At 43.0% G+C, this 25566-nt stretch overlaps 1 protein-coding gene across 2 annotated transcripts in view; it reads right to left on the reverse strand.

Moving 5' to 3' along the window:
* The window catches only part of OPHN1 (oligophrenin 1), a 201576-nt gene that overhangs the window by 26872 nt on the left and 149138 nt on the right, over positions 1-25566 (reverse strand). For both annotated transcript variants that reach the window (XM_077479375.1, XM_077479367.1), the window contains 3 exons: positions 19535-19676; positions 12241-12510; positions 2983-3136 (listed from right to left, as the gene is read on the reverse strand). In XM_077479375.1, the coding sequence (XP_077335501.1) occupies positions 2983-3136; positions 12241-12510; positions 19535-19676 (566 nt within the window). The remainder of the gene's footprint in view (positions 1-2982; positions 3137-12240; positions 12511-19534; positions 19677-25566) is intronic.

Below are 25566 nucleotides of genomic sequence, written 5' to 3' on the forward strand. Positions count from 1 at the left end.
ATAACATCCAAGTGAAAAATTATAACACAAACTTCAGAAAATATAAACAAAAACAGAATCACCGAGTTGGAAAAAGGATCACCCTCCTCCTTAAAATGACTTGTAAACTCAATCAGGTGTAGCTAATTACCTTCTCAATGGCACACAAAGCCATTTAACTTTCAACTGTCATCAGCTGATTAGATTTGAGCTTTGATTAGCTCAGCATGAAAATAGCTTTCCTGGAGCATTAATCCCTGGCAACTGAAGCAATCAACTATGAGTGGCAAGGCACAGTCACCGGGATCTCCGGAATAAAGTTGTGGACAGGCACAAGTCAAGAGATGGATACAAAAAAAGGTCAAAGGCTTTATTAATGCCTAGAAGCACAGTGATGTCTACGACTTGTGGACTGGCCACCATACATCTACTGCGGCTGGGCGGCCACTCATGGCCAGATCATGTGATCAGCTGTGGTCATTTTGATTAGCTCAGCATGAAAAGAGCTTTCCTGGAGCATTTCAATCCCTGGTAATGCAACTGAAGCAAACCATCAACTATGAGTGGCAAGGCACTGTCACCGGTATCTCCTGGATAAAGTTGTGGACAGGCACAAGTCAGGAGATGGATACAAAAGAAACATCAAAGGCTTTATCAATGCCTAGAAGCACAGTGAAGTCTATTATTATTGCCACCGGTGACTCACTCCTGCTGTGATCAAGCACAGCGGGAGCTGATCTGCAGGTCCAGCAGACTCTTATGTCCGCCGACACCCGCCGATCATTCGTTACAAAGACAGAATGGCAGTCTGCCTATGTAAATCAGGCAGAATGCCAATCTGTCAGAAGGGAAAGTTTTGATCTTGCATTACTGTAAAGCAGGAACATGGAGCAATGCTTTCTACAAGCACCTCCCACACAGTGAAAAAGCATAACCTAGGCACACATTTAACCCTTTGATTGCCCCTGATGTTAACCCCTTCCCAGCCAGTGTCATTAGAACAATGACGGTGCATTTTTTTTTTTAGCACTGATCACTGTATTAGTGTCACTGTCCCCCCCCCCAAAAAAAAGTTGGGTGTCCGATTTGTCCGCCGCAATATTGCAAACCTGCTATAAGTCGCTGATTGCTGCCATTACTAGTAAAAAATAAAATAAAAAAATATGCCATATCTCTCCCCCCCCCCCCCCCCGTCTCCACATTGGCTCACTGGCTGTGATTGACAGCAGCGGGAGCCATCGGCTCCCAAACTGAGACACAGATCGCAATAAAAACTGAATGGTGTGCTAATCCATCTACAAATCAACCAAAAAAAAGTTTTGCCTTTAGTTACACTGCAAGTATAAAAAATCTATAAAAAAAAAAAAAAAACACTTTCAATAAACATATAGAATAGTAATAAAAAAGTATATAGACTGGACCTCTCTGCTGACTTCTACACAGCTGACCACCTGCTCCTCCTCCGCAAACTCTGCTCCCTTGGCCTCCGTGGTCCTTCTTTAACCTGGTTCCCTTTTTACCTATCTCGGTGCACTTTCAGTGTCACTTACAACTTCATCTCCTCCACTCCTCTTCCTGTTGGGGTACACCAAGGCTCCGTCCTTGGGCCCCCCCTATTCTCTCTCTATACCTATTCCCTGGGACAGCTGATAACCTCCCAAAGTTTCCAATACCACCTCTATGCTGAAGACACTCCACTCCTCAACTCACCCCCTCAATTTCCTCACAGATCACAAACTTTGTGAATTAAATCAGTATGGAAGTCATACCACTTTCTCAAACGCAAAATTTCTAAAACTGAGCTTTTTATATTTCCTACTCCCCGATTCCCTCCCTGTGACTTTACCATTAAGATCAACAGCACAACCATTGGTCCCTCCACACATGCCAGGGTGCTGGGTATAATCCTCGACTGACCTCTCCTTCAGCCCCAACATCCAATCACTGGCTAAATCTTGTCGCCTTAACCTCCGTAACATCTCCAGAATTCGCTCACGACCAACGACACCACAAAGCAACCTATTTGCTCCTTGATTATTTCCCACCTCAACTACTGCAACTCTCCCTTTAATGAACTACCCTTACACAGGCTATCCTCCTTCAGTCTATTATGAATGCTGCTAGACTCATACACCTCACTAACCGATCCGTGACTGCTGCCGCTCTCTGCCAATCTCTTCACTGGCTTCCACTACCCCACCATGTAAAATTAAAAGGAAAAAAAAAAATACTAACCACAACATCGCCCCCAGCTACATCAACAACCTCATCTGCAGATATCGCTCAAATCGTCCCCCCCTCTCCAGAAACCCTGCTCTCTAGCTCCCTTATTTCCTCCTCCCATGCTCACTTTCAGGACTTCACTAGAGCCTCTCCCATCCTCTGGAACCCCTTGCCCTGGTATGTCCAATCAGCCCCTACCCTGTTCACCTATAGGAGATCCCTGAAAACTCATTTATTCAGGGAAGCCTATTCCACACTCACCTAAGAACTATACTCAAGACACCCCCATCAAATAATCCTCCGCAGCTATTACCTTTTGTACCGCAGGACTCTCTCCTGTCCCTTCTGTATTGAACTGTATTGTAATTGTATTGTCCCCCCTCTACATTGCAAACTGTTGGCGCTATATAAATCGCGTATAATAATAATAGATATCCAAGTGAATATACTGTATACATGAATATAACCTCATAAATAGATAAGTTCATAAATAAAAAGTGCTTGCATCCGTATGAAATTTTTTATAGACAAAGTGGATCCAAAGAGGTTGCATGAGATCAGCAGCACTGAGGTGTAACAAAGATGAAAAAACAGTATTTTATTTAAAAACGGCAATCGTTTAGGATACACAGTACTTTAGCAAACTAAAGGTCATCCAGTTGGGTTTACAGCTACTTTAGGAATTCTTTTTTTTGCTGGCAGATGGTAGCAGATGCTTTGCTGAAATAAATGTTTAACTGACATCCTTTAAACAGCCAGCTGTCGCTGGTCTTTCCTTACACTGATTCACTGAGGTCTTCCTTTCCACCCAAGCCGGCGTCCGCTTTGGGGGTTAAGGCTGCTCTGCTGGGAGGGTCCGGTGGCCTTACGGGTGGTCGAGAGATCACTGGCCTCTCTCCTGGAGAACGCACTTTACTGATATTGTCACAGTCACCTGGAAGAATGGAAAAAGGGAGAGGTTAAATGAAAAAAAAAGGCAAATGAAATAATAAAAATGAAAAATGAAATGGCTCTGCGAGCGGCCGTTGTACGGCAACCTTTTATCAGCACATACAGTGCCTTGAAAAAGTATTCATACCCCATTCAAATATTGCACTTTTTTTCATGTTGCAACCAAAAACAAACGTATTTTATTAGGATGTTATGTGATAGATCAACGCAAAGTTGCACAGAATTGTGAAGTGGCAGGAAAATGATAAATGGTTTTCAAATTATTTTTACAAATATGTGAAAAGTGTGGTATGTATTCAGCCCCCTTTACTCTGATACCCCTAACTAAAATAGTGGAACCAACTGCCTTCAGAAGTCACCTAATTAGTAAATGGAGTCCACCTGTGTGTCATTTAATCTCAGTATAAATGGAGCTGTTCAGAGGTTTGTTATGCCGCGTACACACGATCGGACTATCCGGCAGACTTAATCCGGTGGACAAACCACCGGACTTTGCAGCTGAGGTCCACCGGACTTTCAGAACGAGCGGACCTGCCCACACATGACCGGACTTTTCCAGTGGGCTAGGTCTGGCGGACGTGACTCCAGGTAGCCGGGACTAGCGAAGGAAGTGAATGTTACCGCCTCCATCAGCGAGATTGACACCTGGCTAGCCCCGTCACCTGGTATCGATTTAAAGGGAAACCCCTACACCGAAAAAACTCCATGGGGGGGTCCCCCAAAGTCCATAGCAGACCCTTATCCGAGCACGCAGCCTGGCCGGACAGGAAAGGGGGTGGGGACGAGCGAGCCCCCCCCCCCTGAGCCGTACCAGACTGCGTGCCCTCAACATGGGGAGGTGCTTTAGGGAAGGGGGGGCCCTGCGGCGGACTAGCACACAGATGAGCAATTTTGAGTCAAAACTTATAAGTCCACTGGACTTTTGGAAAGAAAAAGTCTGCCGGAGCCCACATAAGGGCGGATTGTCCGGCGGACTCTGGGCCGCCGGATATTCCAATCGCGTGTAAGCGGCATTAGAGAACCTTAGTGAACAAACAGCATCATGAACCAAAGAACACACCAGACAGGTCAGGGATAAAGTTGTGGAGAAGTTTAAAGCTGGGTGAGGTTGTAAAAGAATATTCCAAGCCTTGAATATCTCACGGAGCACTGTTCAATCCATCATCCAAAAGCGTATGTCACAACTGCAAACCTACCAAGACATGGCCGTCAACCTAAACTGAGAGGGCGGGCAAGGAGAGCAGCCAAGGGGCACATGGTAACTCTGGAGAAACTGAAGAGATCCACAGCTCAGGTAGGAGAATTTGTCCACAGGACAGCTATTAGTTGTGAAAATCTGGCCTTTATAGAAGAGTGGCAAGAAGAAAGCCATTGTTGATAAAAAGCCATAAGAAGTCCCATTTGGAGTTTGCAAGAATCAATGTGGGGGACACAGCAAACATGTGGATGAAGGTGCTCTGGTCAGGTAAGACCAAAATTTGCCTAAAAGAAAAACGATGTGTTGTGGAAAACTAACACCGTGTAATGGATATGATTTCAATATCACAATGAAATGTCTATTCCATATTATGTTTTTAAATATATAAGCACATGTTTCGAACAAGTTTCTGCTTATTAGTCTTAAACTCATACTCAATAGATAATGTGCACATCTCACCCCTCCCTAATCATGGAACAGCAAGAGTTAACGAAAAGACTGCGCCTGCTTGTACACCCAAAAGACGACATTGATGTCAAGGAGCAAGATACCCTATATGGCTTTAATAGAATGCTACTCCCCTATATAGACAAGGACCCAGCTTAAAATCGATGTACTGTCGTGTATTATCATAAGATGTATACGTTTTTGTGATCACTTTGTAGTTTGCATAAGCCTGCCATATTGGTAACGAAATGTCCAGCTATCAGTATATAAGTTGAAAACAGGAACTAAAATAAACAGAAAGTTTGATTCACTGAACACGGTGCCTGTCTCAGTGAATTTTGCTTTTGGTGTGGCCACACCCTAATACTGTTAATCTGACCTGGGGCAGAAATAATCTTGGACCTTGACTGGTTCTAACCAAAACAACCACACCTCACTCTGAAACCACCATCTCCATCAAGAAACATGGTGATGGCAGCATCATGTTGTGAGGATGCTTTTCATCATCAGGTACAGGGAAGCTGGTCAGGGTTGATGGGAAGATGGATGGAGCCAAATACAGGGCAATCTTAGAAGAAAACCTGTTGGAGTCTGTAAAAGACAAGAGACTGGGGCAGAGGTTCACCTTCCAGCAGGACAACGACCCTAAACATACAGCCAGAGCTACAATGGAATGGTTTAGATCAAAGCATATTCATGTGTTAGAATGGCCCAGTCAAAGTCCAGACCTAAATCCAATTGAGAATCTGTGGCAAGACTTGAAAATTGCTGTTCACAGACTCTCTCCATCCAATCTGACAGAGCTTGAGCTTATGTCCCTCTAGATGTGCAAAGCTGTTAGAGACCTCCCTAAAAAGACTTATAGCTGTAATTGCAGTGAAAGGCGGTTCTACAAAGTATTGACTCAGTGGGGCTGAATACAAATGTACCCCATACTTTCACATATTTGTAAAAAGTTTTGAAAACCATTTATCATTTTATTTCCACTTCACAATTATGTGACTCCTTGTGTTGGTCTTTCGCATAAAATTCCCAATAAAATACATTTACGTTTTTGGTTGTAACATGACAAAATGTGGAAAATTTCAAGGGGTATGAATACTTTTTCAAGGCACTGTAAGTTATGACGGTGAATACAGCTATAAGAAGCATTCTAACAAAGCGTGATCGGTAAAGCGCAGTAAATCTTAGCATGTGAAAGCCAGACATTGAAGAGCCAGATAAAAAAAGTTTTGATGTCTCTCAATGTTTGTGTTGGGAAATTCTGAGAATGTTATGAGCGCCAAGGAATATTACGTGTATTGGTGTACTGTGGTGTAATTCATTCTGAATGGCACCCCAATCACCTGCACTACTAAAACTGGTGCACGCATAATTTCTCTTTCTGGCTGCTGTATATCTACTGTATCACTTCCATGAATCCCCGAAACATGTCCACCCCCCCCCACCATCCCACCCATGGGGCCTGGCACCCATATGGTGGGTGCAGATGGGTATAGAGGAGGGAGACCCAGGGAACATCCGATCGCTGATCTTCCCTATAGCTGGTAAGACCACAGAAGTGAGATGTAGGACATCACTTTTGGTTTTGGTTGTCACTCTTCCTGGCCACTAATGGAGCATTCTCTGTGCTTCATTAGATTCAGTGGCGTGTAGTGGAGATATCAGGGGTCTAATAGATCAGTGATGTCTCACTAAAGGGAACCTGTCACTATAAGGTTTCATGCACACTGGGGCTTTATAAACCCTTTTCTTCTGGCAGGAGAAAAGCAGCTTCAAAAATGCACCCAAGCCACAATTTTGCTAATGCAATTAGGCACGTCATATGGGTGTGTATTTCACTGGCCAAAATTTTTATTTATTTTGGCCACTGAAAAAAAAAAAAAAAACACACTACATGCACCAGTGCTTAGGTGCGTTTTTAGATGCATTTTAACAAGTTTAACCACGTTTAGGGGTGTCAGGCGTTTTTTTATGCCAAAATGCTCTTCTCGAACGCACAAGCAATATTTTATTTTTCTGCCTCTAAACTCCTGCAAATGCTTATGTGCGCATTGACACATAGGCTAACATGCAAGGGAAGAAAAAAAAGGAAATGAGGCCAAAATATGAAATCACAAAAAGTGGCTATTGGTCCCCTATATGAGAGCAATAAAGTTGAGTGAAAACAAAAAAGTGTAAAAATAAAAAAAGGTACACCCAAGCACTTAACCCACCCTGTATATGTATCATAATTCATGGTTACAGTAGCACTATAGGCAAAAACTTTTTTTTCCCCATTTTTGGATGGAACAAAGGGTTATAACCCCTGTAGCAAAAGAAAGGAGTGACACATAAAGGAGAGGTACAGCAGCTGCACACCCCAAAAACAATTTTTGTAGCATAGGAAGATTTCCCCAGGGGGCTTCAAAACAGCAATGGAGGCAATTCAGAAATGGATCATATAAAAGTATTTTATTGGAAATATGTAGAGTCAATACGGTTTTAAATTTCTGGTCAGGAGTTTTGAATATATAATATATATATATATATATATATATATATATATATAAATTTAATACATGTTGGAATATCTTCTTTTGAGATACTAAATATATCTCTTTATAGCAAACCTTACCCCTGAAGACCACCACATGGGTCGAAATGCGTCGGGGCATCGTCACAACAGACCACTGATATGTAATGCTATAACTTTGTGTTTGCTTTCTGTAAATGTGAAATGTGTTATCCTATAACCAGATTATAGCGTATTTCATGGCAACATGCTATTGACCCTACATGTTTCCAATACTTACATAATACATTTCTGAATTGCCTTCATTGCCGTTTTAAAGCCCCCTGGGGAAACCTTCCTATGCTACATGGGTTATAATCGCTGTCCATTTTAATTTTTGCCATCTTTTCCCTTTGCAGAACTATCCTTCACTTCCTGTCCCATAGCCAAACAGGAAGTGAGAAGAAATCCATGCAAATTAAGGGAATCCCTTGGGGCCCACCAGGTCACCATAACTAGTGTCCCCATTGGAAGATTTCTCCTCTTACTTTTCTGGGGACAACCCAATATTTTGGATTTTCTGTTACTTTCACTTTTGTTGATAAACGGTAAACAGGACAAATAGGGAGGGTGAATCTCCCTAATGAGCGCAGAAATGGAGGGTTTCCAACTCCTCTCCCCTCTATCAAAAAAAAAAGTTTTGCCTTTGGGTACACTTTAACTCAGTGATCCCCAAATACGGCCCTTTGCTTGCTTTTACACCATTTCATACACCGATAACAATGGGGCATAAGTCACCCCACTAACACCTAAGATGGGGGACAAGTACTCCCAATGACCCCAACGATATGGTAAAATTCCTCCCAATGACGCCAAGGCACAATTTCTCTCAGTGACGCCAACAATGGGGCACAACGACACCACTGATAGGGCATATTTCCTCCCACTAAAAATAGAAAAAAAATTGGGCCATTGTTTTTCTTCCTGTGACATCGGGACCTTTTCTACTCCTGGCCACAGTACGTCCCTTAAGTCTACAGAACCGTAAAGTGGCCCTTTGTTTATAAAGTTTGAGGACCCCTTCTCTAAACTGATGGCCTGTAGGAGCTTCTAAATCTTCACATTTGGCCAGTTTTGGGGACCAAAGTTTATTGCCGTTTCCAATGAAAATGCAATTTGATTCTACACGGTCTCTGCTTTCGGAAAACTTATAACGTTTGGCATTTGGCGGTTTAACTAATCTTCAGGCCCAAAATAATTTTTCTTTGCGAAATAACAAAAAGCTCTGGCAGTAAAAGGGTTAAAGTATATTTATAACCAAAACTTTTTTTTTTAATTAGCGTTGGATAGAGTAGGCCTCCGATAATTTATTTTTTGCCATCTTGGTCCCATTTGGAGAATTTCCTCGACTATGTCCTGAAGACCCAACAGGAAGTGAAAAGAAATCTCTCTAAAGGGAAGGAAATCACCTCTTAAACAGGCCATACACAAGTAGAATTTTGTTAGAAATTTTCCAGTTTTAGAAAGTTCATTCTATTTTTCTAATCTAATTGTCAGAGGGATCAAATCGATCTTCGTTTTTAACCCCAGTAATGCGAAGATTCTAAGGATCTGATTTGAGAATTTCTCAACCAATTTTTTTTTTTAGCAATGAATGTGGCTTTTGCATGGGAAGGTCCATTCACTACAAAAAATGGAATCAAAGTATCGAAACACTTTCATAGAGAAAGCAAGATGGAAGCTCCACACACAGGAGAAACAGCCCAAGTATATAGAGGAATCAAAATGACTTTAGGCTGGCTCCTCCCAGGCCACGTTGCCGAAGAGTTTCACCTCACCCACATAAGCCCATGACTAATAGTTCCCGTATACTAGACGAAAAATGGTTAGAAAATCTCTCATTTGGATCATTCGGTTTTTTTTGGCCAGTTAATGGGCACAAATAAACAGTCGTTTGACTTTTCAGAGCCAAAAAAATTGAAGGAACAGGTTGGATGATAAATTAACCACTTAACAACCGCCCTATAGCCGAATGACGGCTACAGGGCGGTTTCTTAACTCTGGGAGGCAGTCATATGACGTCCTCCCAGAATCCTGCTCTCGCGCGCCCCCCTGGGGCGCGCACTCGAGAGCATCCGTGACCGCCGGGTCCACAGGACCCGGCGCAACACGGATCACGGTAAACGGCCGCTCATAGCGCCCGTTTACCACGTGATCGCTCCGTCAAATGACTGAGTGATCACTTGTAAACAAACCGGCGTCATGTTATGACGCCGGTTCCTCCCTCCCCCTCTCTGTACCGATCGGAACAGCGGAGAGGGGGAAGAGATCGGTGTCAGCAGCGATGTGGGCTGCATCTGCAGTGCCCACATCGCTGCTCACCGAAAATTAACCCTGCAACACTCTGCAACACTCTGCAACACTCTGCAACACTCTGCAACACTCTGCAACACTCTGCAACACTCTGCAACACTCTGCAACACTCTGCAACACTCTGCAACACTCTGCAACACCCTCCAATATCCTGCAATGCTCTGCAACGCAATACTCTACAACGCACATACTCTGAGATACCCAGCCATACTCTGAGATACGCAGCCATACCCAGCCATAGACGGTGATACCCTGCAATACCCAGCCATAGACACCGCCCCCCCCCCCCCTCCGGTGCTTATACCGACTGGCCAATACGATCAAATCCAGAATCTTTTTTTTTTTTTTTTCAGGCTTCCGAGCTTAGAGGTGAGATGCGGGGTCTTATTGACCCCATATCTCACTGTATAGAGGACCTGTCATGCCATATTCCTATTACAAGGGATGTTTACATTCCTTGTAATAGGAATAAAAGTGATCAAAAAATTTATTTTTGAGGAAAAAAAATGTCAAACTAAAATAAATAAAGTAAAATGAACAATACATTTTTTTTTTTTTTTAAAGCGCCCCTGTCCCCATGTGCTCGCATGCAGAAGCGAACGCATACGTAAGTCCCGCCCACATATGAAAACGGTGTTCAAACCACACATGTGAGGTATCGCTGCGAACGTTAGAGCAAGAGCAATAATTCTAGCCCTAGACCTCCTCTAACTCAAAACATATAACCAGTAAAAAAAAATTAAATCGTCGCCTATGAGGATTTTTAAGTAGCGACGTTTGGCGCCATTCCACGAGCCTGTGCAATTTTGAAGAGTGACATGTTAGGTATCGATTTACTCGGTGTAACTTCATCTTTCACATTATGCAAAAATTGGGCTAACTTTACTGTGTCTTTTTTTTTTTTTTTTTTTAAGCACAAAACTGTTTTTTTTCCAAAAAAAAGCATTCGAAAAATTGTTGCGCAAATACCGTGCGAGATAAAAAGTTGCAACGACCACCATTGTATTCTCCAGGGTGTTTGCTAAAAAAACATATATAATGTTTTGGGATTCTATGTAATTTTCTAGCAAATGATGATTTTTACATGTAGGAGAGAAATGTCAGAATTGTCCTGGGTGCTCCAGAACGCCTGATGGCGCTCCCTGCATGTTGGGCCTCTGTATGTGGCCACACTGTGTAAAAGTCTCACACATGCAGTATCGCCGTACTCGGGAGTAATAGCAGAATGTGTTTTGGGGTGTAATTTGTGGTATGCATATGCTGTGTGAGAAATAAACTGATAATATGACAATTTTGTGAAAAAAAAAAAAAATAAAGTAAAAAAAATCTTGATTTTGCAAAGAATTGTGGGAAAAAATGACAACTTCAAAAAACTCATCATGCCTCTTACTAAATACCTTGGAATGTCTTCTTTCCAAAAAGGGGTCATTTGGGGGGTATTTGTACTTTTCTGGCATGTTAGGGTCTCAAGAATTCAAATAGGCCGTCAGTCCTTCAGGTGTGATCAATTTTCAGATATTGGCGCCATAGCTTGTGGACTCTATAACTTTCACAAAGACCAAATAATATCCACCAATTTGTACTTATTTTTACCAAAGAGATGTAGTAGTATACATTTTGGCCAAAATGTATGAAGAAAAAATTACTAATCTGCTAAATTTTATAACAGAAACAAAGAAAAAATATTTTTTTTACAGAATTTTTTGTATTTTTTCTTTTATAGCACAAAAAATAAAAAACCCAGCGGTGATTAAATACCACCAAAAGAAAGCTCCATTTGTGTGAAAAAAAGGACAAAAATTTCATATAGGTCCAGTGTTGCATGACTGAGTAATTGTCATTCAAAATATAAGAGCACCGAAAGCTGAAAATTGGTCTGGTTATTAAGGGTGTTTAAGTGCCCAGTGGTCAAGTGGTTAAAAGGTTAATGTGTTTGCCAGTTAAATATTTTACTTGCTCATGTGTGACAAAACTGATTTATGTCCATTGAACAAGTTATCGTTCTAAAGTTGGTCATTACATGATAGCGCTACACAATAGGGTGTGGCCTGGAAGACCCCCGGGCTGAAGCAGTTTTGATTCCTCTATACCAGGGGTCGCCAAACTTTCTAAACAAAGGTGCCATATGTCCTTCAGACTTTAAGGAGGTTGGACTAGGGCCAGTGGAGTATAGAAAATGTCCTGTCATCCTGTGGCAGTAAGCAATGACATATCTTTGGTGTTAGGAATAGTGCCCCATTGTTTGTGTCAATGGAAGGGATTCTGCCCCATCTTTGGTGTCAGTTGGAGGAATAGTGGACCATCGTTGGTATTAATGGAAGGATTTGTGCTGCATTGTTAGTGAGCAGTTTGCTGAGAATTTTCATAGGAAGTGTTCATACAATCATCATTAAAAAGTCCACTAGTCTATGGCCAGCTTTATATAACCATCACAAAAATGTGCCCTCAGTGGAAGACCTCCCCTCTACTCCTGTTTTGGTTAAAACTCCTAATTCCCCAAAAAACTGTTCTGGTAACAATGGTCATTAGAACAAATAAGGATGACATTTTCCAAAAGCCCCGAGTCAAGTCTCACCTTCTCTGGGACGGACAAAAGGCCGCTTGGAATACACAGGAGATACTTTGTTGGGCATGGAGTACAAAGGTAGGTCTCCATTGACGTGGTTGGCATTGGTTTTGGCTCCTCTGTCTTGCATCATGGAGACCATCTTGGCCACATCCACATCAGAATGTTGCTCGGAGGGGCTCTGCGAGTCCGTCCGGGGGCCCGGCTTCTTCCTCTGCAAAGGGAGCGGGTGCTCGCTGTTTGTGATCACACCAATTCCATTCTGAGAAGAGCTGTCATCTGAACAGAGGACAGAAAGTACTTTGTAACATCTACGTATTTCGGAAACTGAATATAAATGTACTACCAACAAAATCTACTATATTCCCGTGCCGTGTTTAGCGCTCGTAAATTAAGGTAAATTAAGCCTAGCCCTTAATGGCTGTTGATTTGCATCATGACAACTAATGAATGAAACTTTTAAAGCAGCTGTAAACCCAATCGCTAAAATCTCATAAAAGCTTTCATCTCATAAATCATTTGAAAATATGTAGCTTTCATTTAAATAGCCTCTGGTGATCATGTTTTATCATCAGATAAAAGGTATATTCCAGATAAAAAATAAAAATAAATCATGCACCTATACTGGAAAGACAAAACAAATGTGCATTAATTTTCGCATTTCAGCCTGCAAAACATTCCAACCATGATCAGTTGATCATGGCAGTGGTGGAATTATAGGGGTCGCCAAGATCGCCATGGCGACCGGGCCCCTTGCTGCAGGGGGCCCTTGAGGGCCCCCTGTACTCTTCCATAGGAGGGGAGGCTGAGAGGAGCTCCCTGATCATCAGCCGAACTGAAATCGGCACTGTGCGGGAGCTCCTCACATTAGCCTTTGTCTCCCCCTAACCAGTGGGTGCTCTTTGTCTCCCCCTACAGTGCAGTACCCGGCAGGAAGAGCCAAGGTAAATGTCTGCCGTTTTTTTTAATAAGACTAGCTACTATATTTGTGTTTGTGTGTGTGTTTGTGTGTGTGTGTGTGTGTGTGAGCGAGCATGCTTGTATGTATGTATGTGTGTGTGTGTGTGTGTGTGTGTGAGAGAGCATGCATGTATGTGCGTGAGCATGCATGTATGTGCGTGAGCATGCATGTATGTGTGTGTGTGTGAGCATGCATGTATGTGCGTGTGAGCATGCATGTATGTGCGTGTGAGCATGCATGTATGTGCGTGTGTGTGTGAGCATGCATGTATGTGCGTGTGTGAGCATGCATGTGTGTGCGTGTGTGTGTGAGCATGCTTGTGTGTGTGTGTGTGTGAGCATGCTTGTATGTGTGTGTGTGTGTGTGTGAGCATGCTTGTATGTGTGTGTGTGTGAGCATGCTTGTATGTGTGTGTGTGTGTGAACATGCTGGTATGTGTGTTGTGTGTGTGTGAGCATGCTTGTGTGTGTGCATGTGTGTGAGCATGTGTGTGTGTGAGCATGCTTGTATGTGCGTGTGTGAGCATGCTTGTATGTGCGCGTGTGTGTGAGCATGCTTGTATGTGCGTGTGTGTGAGCATGCTTGTATGTGCGTGAGCATGCATGTATGTGCGTGCATGTGTGTGTGTGTGTGTGAGCATGCATGTATGTGCGTGTGTGAGCATGTATGTGCGTGTGTGTGTGAGCATGCATGTATGTGCGTGTGTGTGTGAGCATGCATGTATGTGCGTGTGTGTGTGAGCATGCATGTGTGTGCGTGTGTGTGTGAGCATGCATGTGTGTGCGTGTGTGTGAGCATGCATGTGTGTGCGTGTGTGTGTGAGCATGCATGTGTGTGCGTGTGTGTGTGAGCATGCATGTGTGTGAGCATGCTTGCGTGTGCGTGTGTGTGTGAGCATGCTTGTGTGAGCATGCTTGTGTGTGTGTGTGAGCATGCTTGTGTGTGTGTGTGAGCATGCTTGTATGTGTGTGTGTGAGCATGCTTGTATGTGTGTGTGTGTGTGTGTGAGCATGCTTGTATGTGTGCGTGTGTGAGCATGCTTGTATGTGTGCGTGTGTGAGCATGGTTGTATGTGTGCGTGTGTGAGCATGCTTGTATGTGTGCGTGTGTGAGCATGCTTGTATGTGTGCGTGTGTGAGCATGCTTGTATGTGTGTGTGTGTGAGCATGCTTGTATGTGTGTGTGTGTGTGTGTGTGTGTGTACATGCTGGTATGTGTGTTGTGTGTGTGTGAGCATGCTTGTGTGTGTGCATGCTTGTATGTGTGTGTGTGAGCGTGTGTGTGTGAGCATGCTTGTATGTGCGTGTGTGTGTGTGTGAGCATGCTTGTATGTGCGTGTGTGTGTGTGTGAGCATGCTTGTATGTGCGTGTGTGTGTGAGCATGCTTGTATGTGCGTGTGTAAGTATGCTTGTATGTGCGTGTGTAAGCATGCTTGTATGTGCGTGTGTGAGCATATATGTATGTGTATGTATGCATGTGTGTGCGCATGTATGTGAGTGTGCATGTATGCATATGTATGTATGTGAATGTGCATGTGTTTATCAGTGGGTACCAGTGCCTGAATTACAGCGGCGGGGGGTGTTTTTGCAGCACCTGATTAGAGCCATGGGCTCTAATAGGCTTCAAAATAGGTGAACTGCGAGCGCCATGCTTGACGCTCACAGTCTACCCAGGTGTGTTAGAAAAGTGAATTAATATTCACTGTCCTAACACTGAATCGCCTTTCCACCAATCAGGAGTGCGGGTCTGTTACCTATCACCCGATTGGCTGAAACTATAGACACAGCTATTGCGAGCCTATCAGTAGGAGAGGACAGGAGATGAGGATGGCAGGAGATGCATGGAGGACCCCACTCATGGGCGTTACCCGCTGCCCCACCAAGACGGGGTAAGTGGGGGCAGACAGCGAACGGGCGGTGGGGATTCACAGTGGCAGCATTTGATGGGCACAGTAGTGGCAGAGCTTGATGGGCACAGTGGCGGCGTTTGATGGGCACAGCGGTGGCGTTTGATGGGCACAGCGGTGGCGTTTGATGGGCACAGCGGTGGCGTTTGATGGGCACAGTGGCTATAATTGATGTTTTTTAAATTGGTTCCTTTATATGCGGCCACCCACTTGGGACTGGGCCCTGGTGTTCCACCATCGGGCTCGGAGAAAAGAGCCCTGTCCGGAGGTTGGGGGGGGGGGGGGGCCGCCATGGTTTCCTGCATCGGGGCCCTGAAGGTTCTAGTTACGCCACTGGATCACGGGTACAATCCATAGGCTCATGCAGACAATTCCTTCAGCCCCAAGTCCAAACCAAGGTATGAAACTTCAGTTACGGAGTGGGAGGAAGCATGTAGACATTGGGCGGCACAGTGGTGAAGTGGTGAGCACTTTCGCCTAGCAGTAAAAAGGGTCATTGGTTCGAACCCCAACCATGACACCATCTGCCTGGAGTTTGCATGTTCTCCCTGTGCCTGCATGGGTACTCTGGTTTCCTCCCACAGACATGCTAGCAGGTTAATTGCATCCTGTCTAAATTGGTCCTAGTATTAATATGTGTGAATGTAAGTTTAGGGACCTTAAAGTGTAAGCTCCTTGAGGGTAGGGACTGATGTGAATAATATATATGTAAAAGCGCTGCGTAAATTGACGGCGCCATACAAGTACTTGAAATAATAATAATAATTGCTTCAGCCCCAAGTCTGTACCAAGGTAAGGATGTTCAGTTATGGATATGGAGGAAGTAGCAATGGACTTAACTCCTTTGAGAGCTAATGGTCCCTCTGCCATGGTTGCAGATGGGACTTGCAGAACTTCATAAACAGATCCATGTAAATGGATGATGCGCTTAGATGAAGTTAAATACAAACTTGGGCTGGGGGGGGGTTGGATGAGGGTCACATGTCACACTCTAAAATATGAGTAACGGAAACATGCTGTGAAAGGTGGACTACACCTTTAAGTCTTTAAATGTCATGTTATAGCACAACTTCAGACAAAATATAAAAAATTAGAGCATCAGAACCTTTGTGAGGTTGTTATCTATGTCTATCCCTTAACCCTTAAAATGTTAAAATTAAAATAGGGGTGTCCACGGTAATACTAACCCTCCAGGGCTTTAGTCCACAACCTCCATCAACAGCCCTCTTCTGGAATGAATGACATGCAGCATCACTCAACCCACTGTCTGTAGGCCCAGGTTGCCTTGGACTTGCCCTTAAGGTGAATCACCACAAAGGTTTGGCTTCACAGTACAATACAGCAGATAATGGCACTTGGTCATATGTCACCATGTTAAGTTTGGTTTTGCAGGAGCAAGGACCACCCAACACCGGAGGAAATAAAAGGGACCCTGTGTGTTATGTGATCAGACCAAAGATACATGGAAATATACTATGCATCTTAATGTGTATGAATTTCATTGCACATCCATGTGTTGTGCCCAGCTCGTCTACTAAACAAACTGCTAATAGTTACAGTAATTTAATGAAGTCATTCCATATGTTCCACCAGTTACAACCTCACAAGCACTGCCACCATAAAGATTCTCTTCAGTTGTTCACACTCTGCTTTTCATAATATGCTCATCCATCACCAGGACCCCTTTACTCAGATTTCATCTCTGTACACCACAGGAAAGCCTTACTACCTAAACATGATATCGAGCCCTCACCCTCCTTTCTGGCAGACACTGTAAATTTCACACACATGCCACACCAGAGGCGCCAGCTATAAAAAGGCAGAGATTGGTAATTTGTTTTATTTACACAGGCTGGGTGCCCTTAAGCAGCCCTCATGAGCACAGTGATCACGGGGGTGTGCACTAGCAACATATCACTCACCATTTCCTGCCAGGAGGAAACTGTGAGCTTTTATATTTAAAATAACGCACTGTAGTTAGGATACATGTATCCAAACCACAGTGTCTCTTTAAAATACACTGTATGGCTAAAAGTTTAGGGATACTTGACCATCACACCTATATGAGTTTGGTGGACATCCCATTTCAAAACCATGGCCATTAATATTAAGTTGTTCCTCATGTGTGATTATACCAGCCTCTGCTCTTCTGAGAAGGCTTTCCTCAAGATTTTAAAGCGTGCGTGGGAATTTGTGCTCTGTTGTGAGGTCAGGTATCAATGTTAGAGGAGATGATCTGGCTCACATTTGGCATTCCAATTCACACCTGTTGTGTTCCTCAGGGCTGGTTGGAGGTCAGGACTAGAGTTCCTCAAGGCTGGTTGGAGGTCAAGACTAGCGTTCCTCAGGGCTGGTTGGAGGTCAGGACTAGCGTTCCTCAGGGCTGGTTGGAGGTCAGGACTAGCGTTCCTCAGGGCTGGTTGGAGGTCAGGACTAGCGTTCCTCAGGGCTGGTTGGAGGTCAGGACTAGCGTTCCTCAGGGCTGGTTGGAGGTCAGGACTAGCGTTCCTCAGGGCTGGTTGGAGGTCAGGACTAGCGTTCCTCAGGGCTGGTTGGAGGTCAGGACTAGCGTTCCTCAGGGCTGGTTGGAGGTCAGGACTAGCGTTCCTCAGGGCTGGTTGGAGGTCAGGACTAGCGTTCCTCAGGGCTGGTTGGAGGTCAGGACTAGCGTTCCTCAGGGCTGGTTGGAGGTCAGGACTAGCGTTCCTCAGGGCTGGTTGGAGGTCAGGACTAGCGTTCCTCAGGGCTGGTTGGAGGTCAGGACTAGCGTTCCTCAGGGCTGGTTGGAGGTCAGGACTAGCGTTCCTCAGGGCTGGTTGGAGGTCAGGACTAGCGTTCCTCAGGGCTGGTTGGAGGTCAGGACTAGCGTTCCTCAGGGCTGGTTGGAGGTCAGGACTAGCGTTCCTCAGGGCTGGTTGGAGGTCAGGACTAGCGTTCCTCAGGGCTGGTTGGAGGTCAGGACTAGCGTTCCTCAGGGCTGGTTGGAGGTCAGGACTAGCGTTCCTCAGGGCTGGTTGGAGGTCAGGACTAGCGTTCCTCAGGGCTGGTTGGAGGTCAGGACTAGCGTTCCTCAGGGCTGGTTGGAGGTCAGGACTAGCGTTCCTCAGGGCTGGTTGGAGGTCAGGACTAGCGTTCCTCAGGGCTGGTTGCAGGTCAGGGCTAGCGTTACTCAGGACTAGAGTTCCTCAGAACTAGAGTTCCTCAGGAATTTGGTTGTAGAGGAACTCAACTGACCTGCACAAACTGGTTAAACAATGTCTTTATGGAGCTGGCTTTGTGCACAGGACCACAGTCATGCTGAAACAGAAAAAGGCCGTCACCTACACTCTTCTGGGAAGGCTTTCCACAAGATTTTTTAGAGGGTATCTGTGGGAATCTGTGCCTATTTGTGAGGTCAGGTACTGAATTTGGATGAGAAGACCCGTCTCACAATCAGTATTTTAAATTCATCTTAAAGGTGTTCAATATGGTTGTGGTCAGTCAAGTGCCTTCACACCAAACTAGTCAAACCATGTCTTTATGCAGTTAGCCTTGTGTACAGGGGCACAGGCATGCTGGAACAGAAAAGGACCTTCCCCCAAATGTTCCCGTAAGTCTGGAAGTGCCTAAATGTCTTTGGATGCTGCAGCATTAACCATAACCTTCCAACAATCGTACCCATATCAGCTTGTTGGATATCCCATTCCAAAATGTGCACATGTGAGGTCGTGCACTAATGTTGGAGAAGAACTAGCTTGTCATCAGTATTCCAATTCCTCCCAAAGGTGTTCAGGGAGGTTGAGGTCAGGGCTCTGTGCAGGACATCCCACATGAAACTCATCAAATCTGTCTCTATTCAACCAAAAGAATATTTGTGAGGTCAGGTACTGATATTGGACACAGTGGTATTCACTAGGGTTTAGGTCAGGTCTCTGTAAAGGCCACTTGAGCTCAAAAGTAAACTGGACAAATCCTGTCTTTATGGTGCTGGGTGTGTACGTTGGGGCAAAGTCACGCTGGACCAGGAAAGGGCCTTCCCCAAACCGTTACCAAAAGGACGGAAGTCTTTTTTGGCATTTAGGCATTTTATATACTTGCTAAAAAATATGTTCTTAGCCTAAAAAAAGAAAACAAATGCATCCACCACACCAAAAGGAGTGTTCAGCTACAACATATTCCATGTTTGTGTTTGGGTTTAGATATGATTAATCTGATGCAGGTTGTGCGCTCTATCTCCATTTACCATTCTGACGAGACGCAGAATTGGGGCCACTGAAAATCCTCCATGGACCCTGAACAGGCTCAGCAACAAGAAGCCATGGGTGTGTCCCACAGAGGAACTGCATGACAGGATTTAATAATCTCATGCCCGCCGTTTGACTTGAAACCATGCTTATCCTTGAAAAACACATTCCTTCTACAGGAAAAGTATACAGAGAAGTCTACTACACATTACCTTCTTCGCTCTGGCCAAGATAAAGACCGTTTCTCCCTCTGACCGGACGTTTGGAGATAGTGATGGGCTTGTGGGTTCTGGGGGTGATCCTGGGAGGTGGTACAGGGGGGGCCGCGCTGTCTTCAGGTGGGCCACAGAATATCTGCAGTAAACAAAAACAGAGTTTAGGAACAACTTTCACGATTCTGTCAATATGCTGAACACAGCTCTTGGCCCACCAGCTAGACCTTGAAAATTTCCAAAGCAAAATGGAAAAAAAAAAACCCCACGAAATTCCAAAATTCCAAACAGGTTTTGTAGAACGCATCAGAGAAGTGAAGAGGGGAAATGGTTACATAACCTCAACCGTGTGAATCATTAGAAGAAACATCACCATTAATCATAGCTTAAAAACAAACATACAGACTGCTCACAGGGATTGTCCTCAATAGGAATGGGCCTAAGCAGAAAAGTAGGCAGGCATTGGTGCTAGGGTTCATGTTGTATAGGATCATTGCAACAATATATTTAAAGTGACCCTGTCACCTTGTGGACATAAAACATGGGCAACCTGTAAAAGAAGCAGTTTAAAAATTCATTGGTTGGGGATAGCAAAATGCTGACACCACTAACATCTGACAATTGTAGGTGTGTCGGATAGCGAGTTACATGCACAGTGAAAGGTAATGAACATTGGGAGGGGAAGAACAATTGCATTAAGTGGAGAAAGAAGGGGGGGGGCATGTTAACTGACCCTCTTTCTCCCTCTGGCTGCACTGCAGGGGGGGGGGGGGGTTGGTTATAGTATCTGCAACCCCCAAAAAACACAAAAATTTAAAAGGTGCCTTCGTACGCAGAAAGGAACGCATACGTAGGTCATGCCCACAAATGTAAACAGCGTTCAAATCACACATGTGAAGTATCGGCGCGAACGTTCGAGCGAGAGCAATAATTCTAGTGCAGGTCCTCCAAACTGGTAACCAGCAAAAATGTTAAAAGCGTCACCTATGGCGATTTTTAAGAACCGAAGTTTGGCGCCATTCTATGAATGTACGCAATTTTAAAGCGCGACATTTTAGGTTTCTATATACTTGGCGTAACATCAACTTTCACATTATAGAAAAAAAAATGGACTAACTAGTTTTTTTTGTTATTCATGATATTTTTTTACAAAAACAAAAAATGTGACATGAAGAATGGCAAAGATAGCCATTTTATTCCCCAAGGTCTCTGTGTGTATATATATATATATATATATATATATATATATATATATATATATATATATATATATATATATATATATATATATATATATATATACATACATACACACACACACACACACACACACACACACACACACACATATATATATATATATATATATATATATATATATATATATATGTATAAATAAAATGTTTGGGGGTTCTGGGTACGTGCTTAAACTGTGAAGCAAATGTGAAGAATAATCATTTGGTGTTAGCGAGATCTCGCATGCTCTTTCGACCGAGGAACGCTGCGTATGTGGGTGGAAGAACGGACGCCTAAAAATTAGGTTACGCACAAAAGTTCCAATTTTTTTTAATCCAAAAACAGGTCCAGTTTTTTAATTTCCGTTTTTCTCCTATCCAACAAATACAGATGATTTATTAAACATAACCCAAATGCAGGCAACATTACAGCTAAGTGCAAAAACACATTTTCAATTAACATTATTTTAAAAGTGGAAACAAAAATGCACAAAAGGATTCCATAAACTTGAATCACTTTTTTTTTTTTTTTTTTTTTAACATGTTTGTAACACTTTACGTAACAAAACATTGTTCCCTTAACAAACACTCCCCCTTGTGGCAGCTGCAAAAAGTGCTTCAAAATAACTTGGTTCTGAAACTGTACACAGCTGCTGAACTTTGAGAGTTTCCGTCTGTTATGAATTATTAAAACATATATCAGTGAATGCCACAGCAGAGAATTTGTTGTTGCTTTGTGAATATGCTGCAGTGCATGACATTTTAGGTTTTATGCACAAGGCTTAAAGGGGCATCCTATATAAATTCCTAAAAGTATATTTGTGCAGGAATGGAGATGGTATAGCAGGGTGACAATGCAGGAGCAAAGTTTGGAGACATAAAGCAATATCACAGAAAGTATTTTAAAGTAGAAATTTAATGCCAAAAACGTCAGCTTTTTTGCAAGCCCCCTAACCCTATTGTAATAAAAAAAAAAAAAAAAAAACACAACCTCTAACACTGGCTAAGACAAATGGGTCATTGGAGAAACAGACCTAAGACTCTCAGTCAGCAGTCTTTGTAATCTAATCTCTTGCTTCACAGGGAGACAATGTAGGAGCAAGGTTGAAAGACAAGGACAGGGTTGTCACCATACATCAGCAAGAGTCTGAACAAGGACCGTCATGGCAGGAAAGCCAGGGATAATTTGTGTTGCAGATGTAAAAATATTGAAAATGACTTTGAAAATTACCTCAACATCTGATTTACACCTATAAGTAGCATGACTGAAAAGCAGGCACGCACGGGTGATTGCATGTATGTCACATTGCCAGAAGTTGGTTGACACCTCGCCATCACATTTATATGAACATGATGGACACCTGACCACCATATCTGTATGACCATGATGGACACCTGGCTATCACATCTATATAAGCTTGCTGACTAATCACAGCTATAGGACCCTGTTGGGCACCTGACCATCACATCTATATGAGAATGTTGGGCATCGGTCCATCACATTAACATGAGCTTGTTGATCACTTGACTACTACATTTAATTGAGCTTGTTGGACACCTGACCATCACACCTATATGAGAATGCTGGACAACTGACCATCACATCTATACGAGAATGCTGGAAACCTGACCATCACACCTATTTGAGAATGCTGGACAACTGACCATCACATCTATATGAGAATGCTGGACAACTGACCATCACACCTATATGAGAATGCTGGACAACTGACCATCACATCTATATGAGAATGCTGGACACCTGACCATCACACCTATTTGAGAATGCTGGACAACTGACCATCACATCTATATGAGAATGCTGGACAACTGACCATCACATCTATATGAGCTTGTAGGGCACTTGTCCATCATTTACAGGAGCTTGTTGGAACCTGAATATTACATCTAATTGAGCCTTGTTGGGCACCTGTCCATCCAATCTATATGAGCTTGTTGGCCATCCTATTCCAAAACCATGGTCATTAATATGGAGTCGGTTGCTCTTTGTGGCTATTATAGCCTCTGCTCTACTGGGAAGGTTTTTTTTAAAGGATTATGTGGGAAGGTTTGCACATTTGTGAGATCAGGATGTTGAACGAGACGACCTCTCACAACCGTTGTTTTCAATTCATCCCAAAGGTGTTCACTAGGGTTGAGGTAAGGGCTCTTGCCAGACTACTTGAGTTCCTCCACACCAAACTCAAACCATATCTTTACGGAGCTGGCTTTGTACACAGGGGCACAGGCCTTCTGGAACAGAAAAGTCTTTACTAAACTGTTATCAAAATGTTAAGCGTACAATCGTCAAAAACGTCTCGTATGCAGTAGCATTAACAATGCCCTTTACTGGTAACACTTGAACTCCATCATTTGGAGGGGGTCCACAAGTAACAAAAAATAAAATAAACTGAGGGAATACATATACAGAGGAGAGGGACTGGATAATCCAAAAATGACATCTAGATGGGGGTACTTTAGGATAGATCATTATACTAGTCTCGCCCTAGTCCGGAGATCTAATGATTCTCAGCTTCTGTAATAAGGTCTTGTTATTAGCATTTTCTTACTTGCCTTAGGTAAAGTAATTACAGCAAGAAGTAATAACAATCTCTGGTATACATGTATAATTTAGTAAGCTAAATTCTGACTTCTGTAACATTTCTTAAAGAATATAAATAAAGTCCTAAATATCTAATATTGGTACTCAGATTACAAGATCTTAAGTTTTTTTTTTTTTTTTTTATAGTTTTACATACATTCCACTCAAACTATTTATTCTATTCAATTATATAAAAAAACAAAAAAAAACACAACAACCTTTTTTTTGCATAATTACATTGGTCTGGCTTGGCCCCCAAAACAGTCTTTCTTGTGTTTTTTTTGTTGCTGCGAAATTAAACTTTGGATGGTAGTTTGGCGCTCTCAGAGGCTTGTATACACTTGGATTCTCAATTCTGCCCCTGCTGCCCCCCCAACCACCAAGGGGTTCCTCTGTTTTTTGGAGTGTTGCCAAACTGGAGCTACTGTGTCTAAGCCCTTGTACACACGGTTGGACATTCCGACAACAAAATCCATTGTATTTTGTCCAAAACTTGTGTTGCATACACCCAGTCGGACAAAGTTGTCGGAAAATCCTATCGTACATAACGGGATGACGTTATTTCGCTACGACGGGACTACGTTCAAGCTAGTAGCCAATAGCTTTGGTCTAGGAATTTGATCTGAGCATGCGTGGCACTTTGTCCGATCGGAATTCTCTACACACAATCGGACAAAGTCCGATCGGATCATGTTGTTGGAAAGTTTTATAGCCCAGCTCTAAAATTTTGTCCGTTGGATATTCCGACGGAAAACAGTCCAATGGAGCCCACACACAGTTGGATTATCCGACAACACGGTCCGATCGGACATTTTCCATCGGAATGTCTGACTGTGTGTACAAGGGCTAATGATACTTTAACATACCCAAGATTTTTTACGCAGCACTTTGGCTTGGACCACATACATTTGTTCCATTAAAAAAGAAATTTACGAATATATGTAATAATAATTGTGCCTTTTACAGATGACTGGAGTTTATCCTTAAGCCAGTTAAAATCACTGTAATAACTTACTATATTTAAGCTAGACATTCCAGCTGTTTGGCCCATCTTTGCTGCAGTTTAAATTGTAAAAAGTATCCACTTAAAAATTAATAAACGCTGAAATTATTTTGTTGTAATAAACAATGCTGCTGCTAGGCAATTTCACAGCAAGATGAGTTCCTTTCTGATGAAAGATAAACCCTTTTACAAAGGACTTAAAAGAACACTATTCTGACACAGACCTAAAAATTACAGCAATATCAACATTCATATTTGGGCACCACACAGTGCCGTCTCCTGCTTTCATATTTGGGGGGGGGGGGGGGGGGGCACAGGGACAAAAGTGGGGCAACTATAAAACGCTATATATATATATATATATATATATATATATATATTACACACACACACACACACACACACACACACACATATATATATATATATATACACACACACTCTCACAAAAGTATACTGCTCAAATTTTTGTAAATATTTTATTCTATCTTTTAATGTAACAACACTGAAGAAATGACACTTTGCTACAATGTAAAGTAGTGAGTGTACAGCTTGTATAACAGTGTACATTTGCTGTCCCCTCAAAATAACACAACACACAGCCATTAATGTCTAAACTGCTGGCAACAAAAGTGAGCAAACCCCTAAGTGAAAATGTCCAAATTGGGCACAATTAGCCATTTTCCCTCCCCAATGTCATGTGACTTGTTAGGGTTACAAGGACTGGGGTGTGGTGTGAATGGGGAGCAGGTGAAAATGTACAAATTGGGCCCAAAGTGTAAATATTTTGTGTGGCCACCATTATTTTCCAGCACTGCCTTAACCCTCTTGGGCATGAATTTCCTCAGAGCTTCACAGGTTGCCACTGGAGTCCTCTTCCACTCCTCATCACGGAGCTGGTGGATGTTAGAGAAATTGCACTCCTCCACCTTTCATTTGAGGATGCCCCACAGATGCTCAATAGGGTTTAGGTCTGGAGACATGCTTGGCCAGTCCCATCACCTTTATCCTCAGTATCTTTTTTTTTTTTTTTCAATATTTTTATTAAGATTTACATAAGAAATACATAACAATCTGTAGGCTTATACATGGGAAACAGTCAAAACCTGAATAATAAATAATGAGCATATAAGTCACTGTATGTTCAACAGGAATAATATCTGAAAATAAGACTTATAATAATATAGATTCA

This window comes from Lithobates pipiens, unplaced genomic scaffold, assembly GCF_037356315.1.
Source record: "Lithobates pipiens isolate NorthernLeopardFrog02 unplaced genomic scaffold, aLitPip1_a1.2 Scaffold_1, whole genome shotgun sequence".
NCBI classification, from domain to species: domain Eukaryota; kingdom Metazoa; phylum Chordata; class Amphibia; order Anura; family Ranidae; genus Lithobates; species Lithobates pipiens.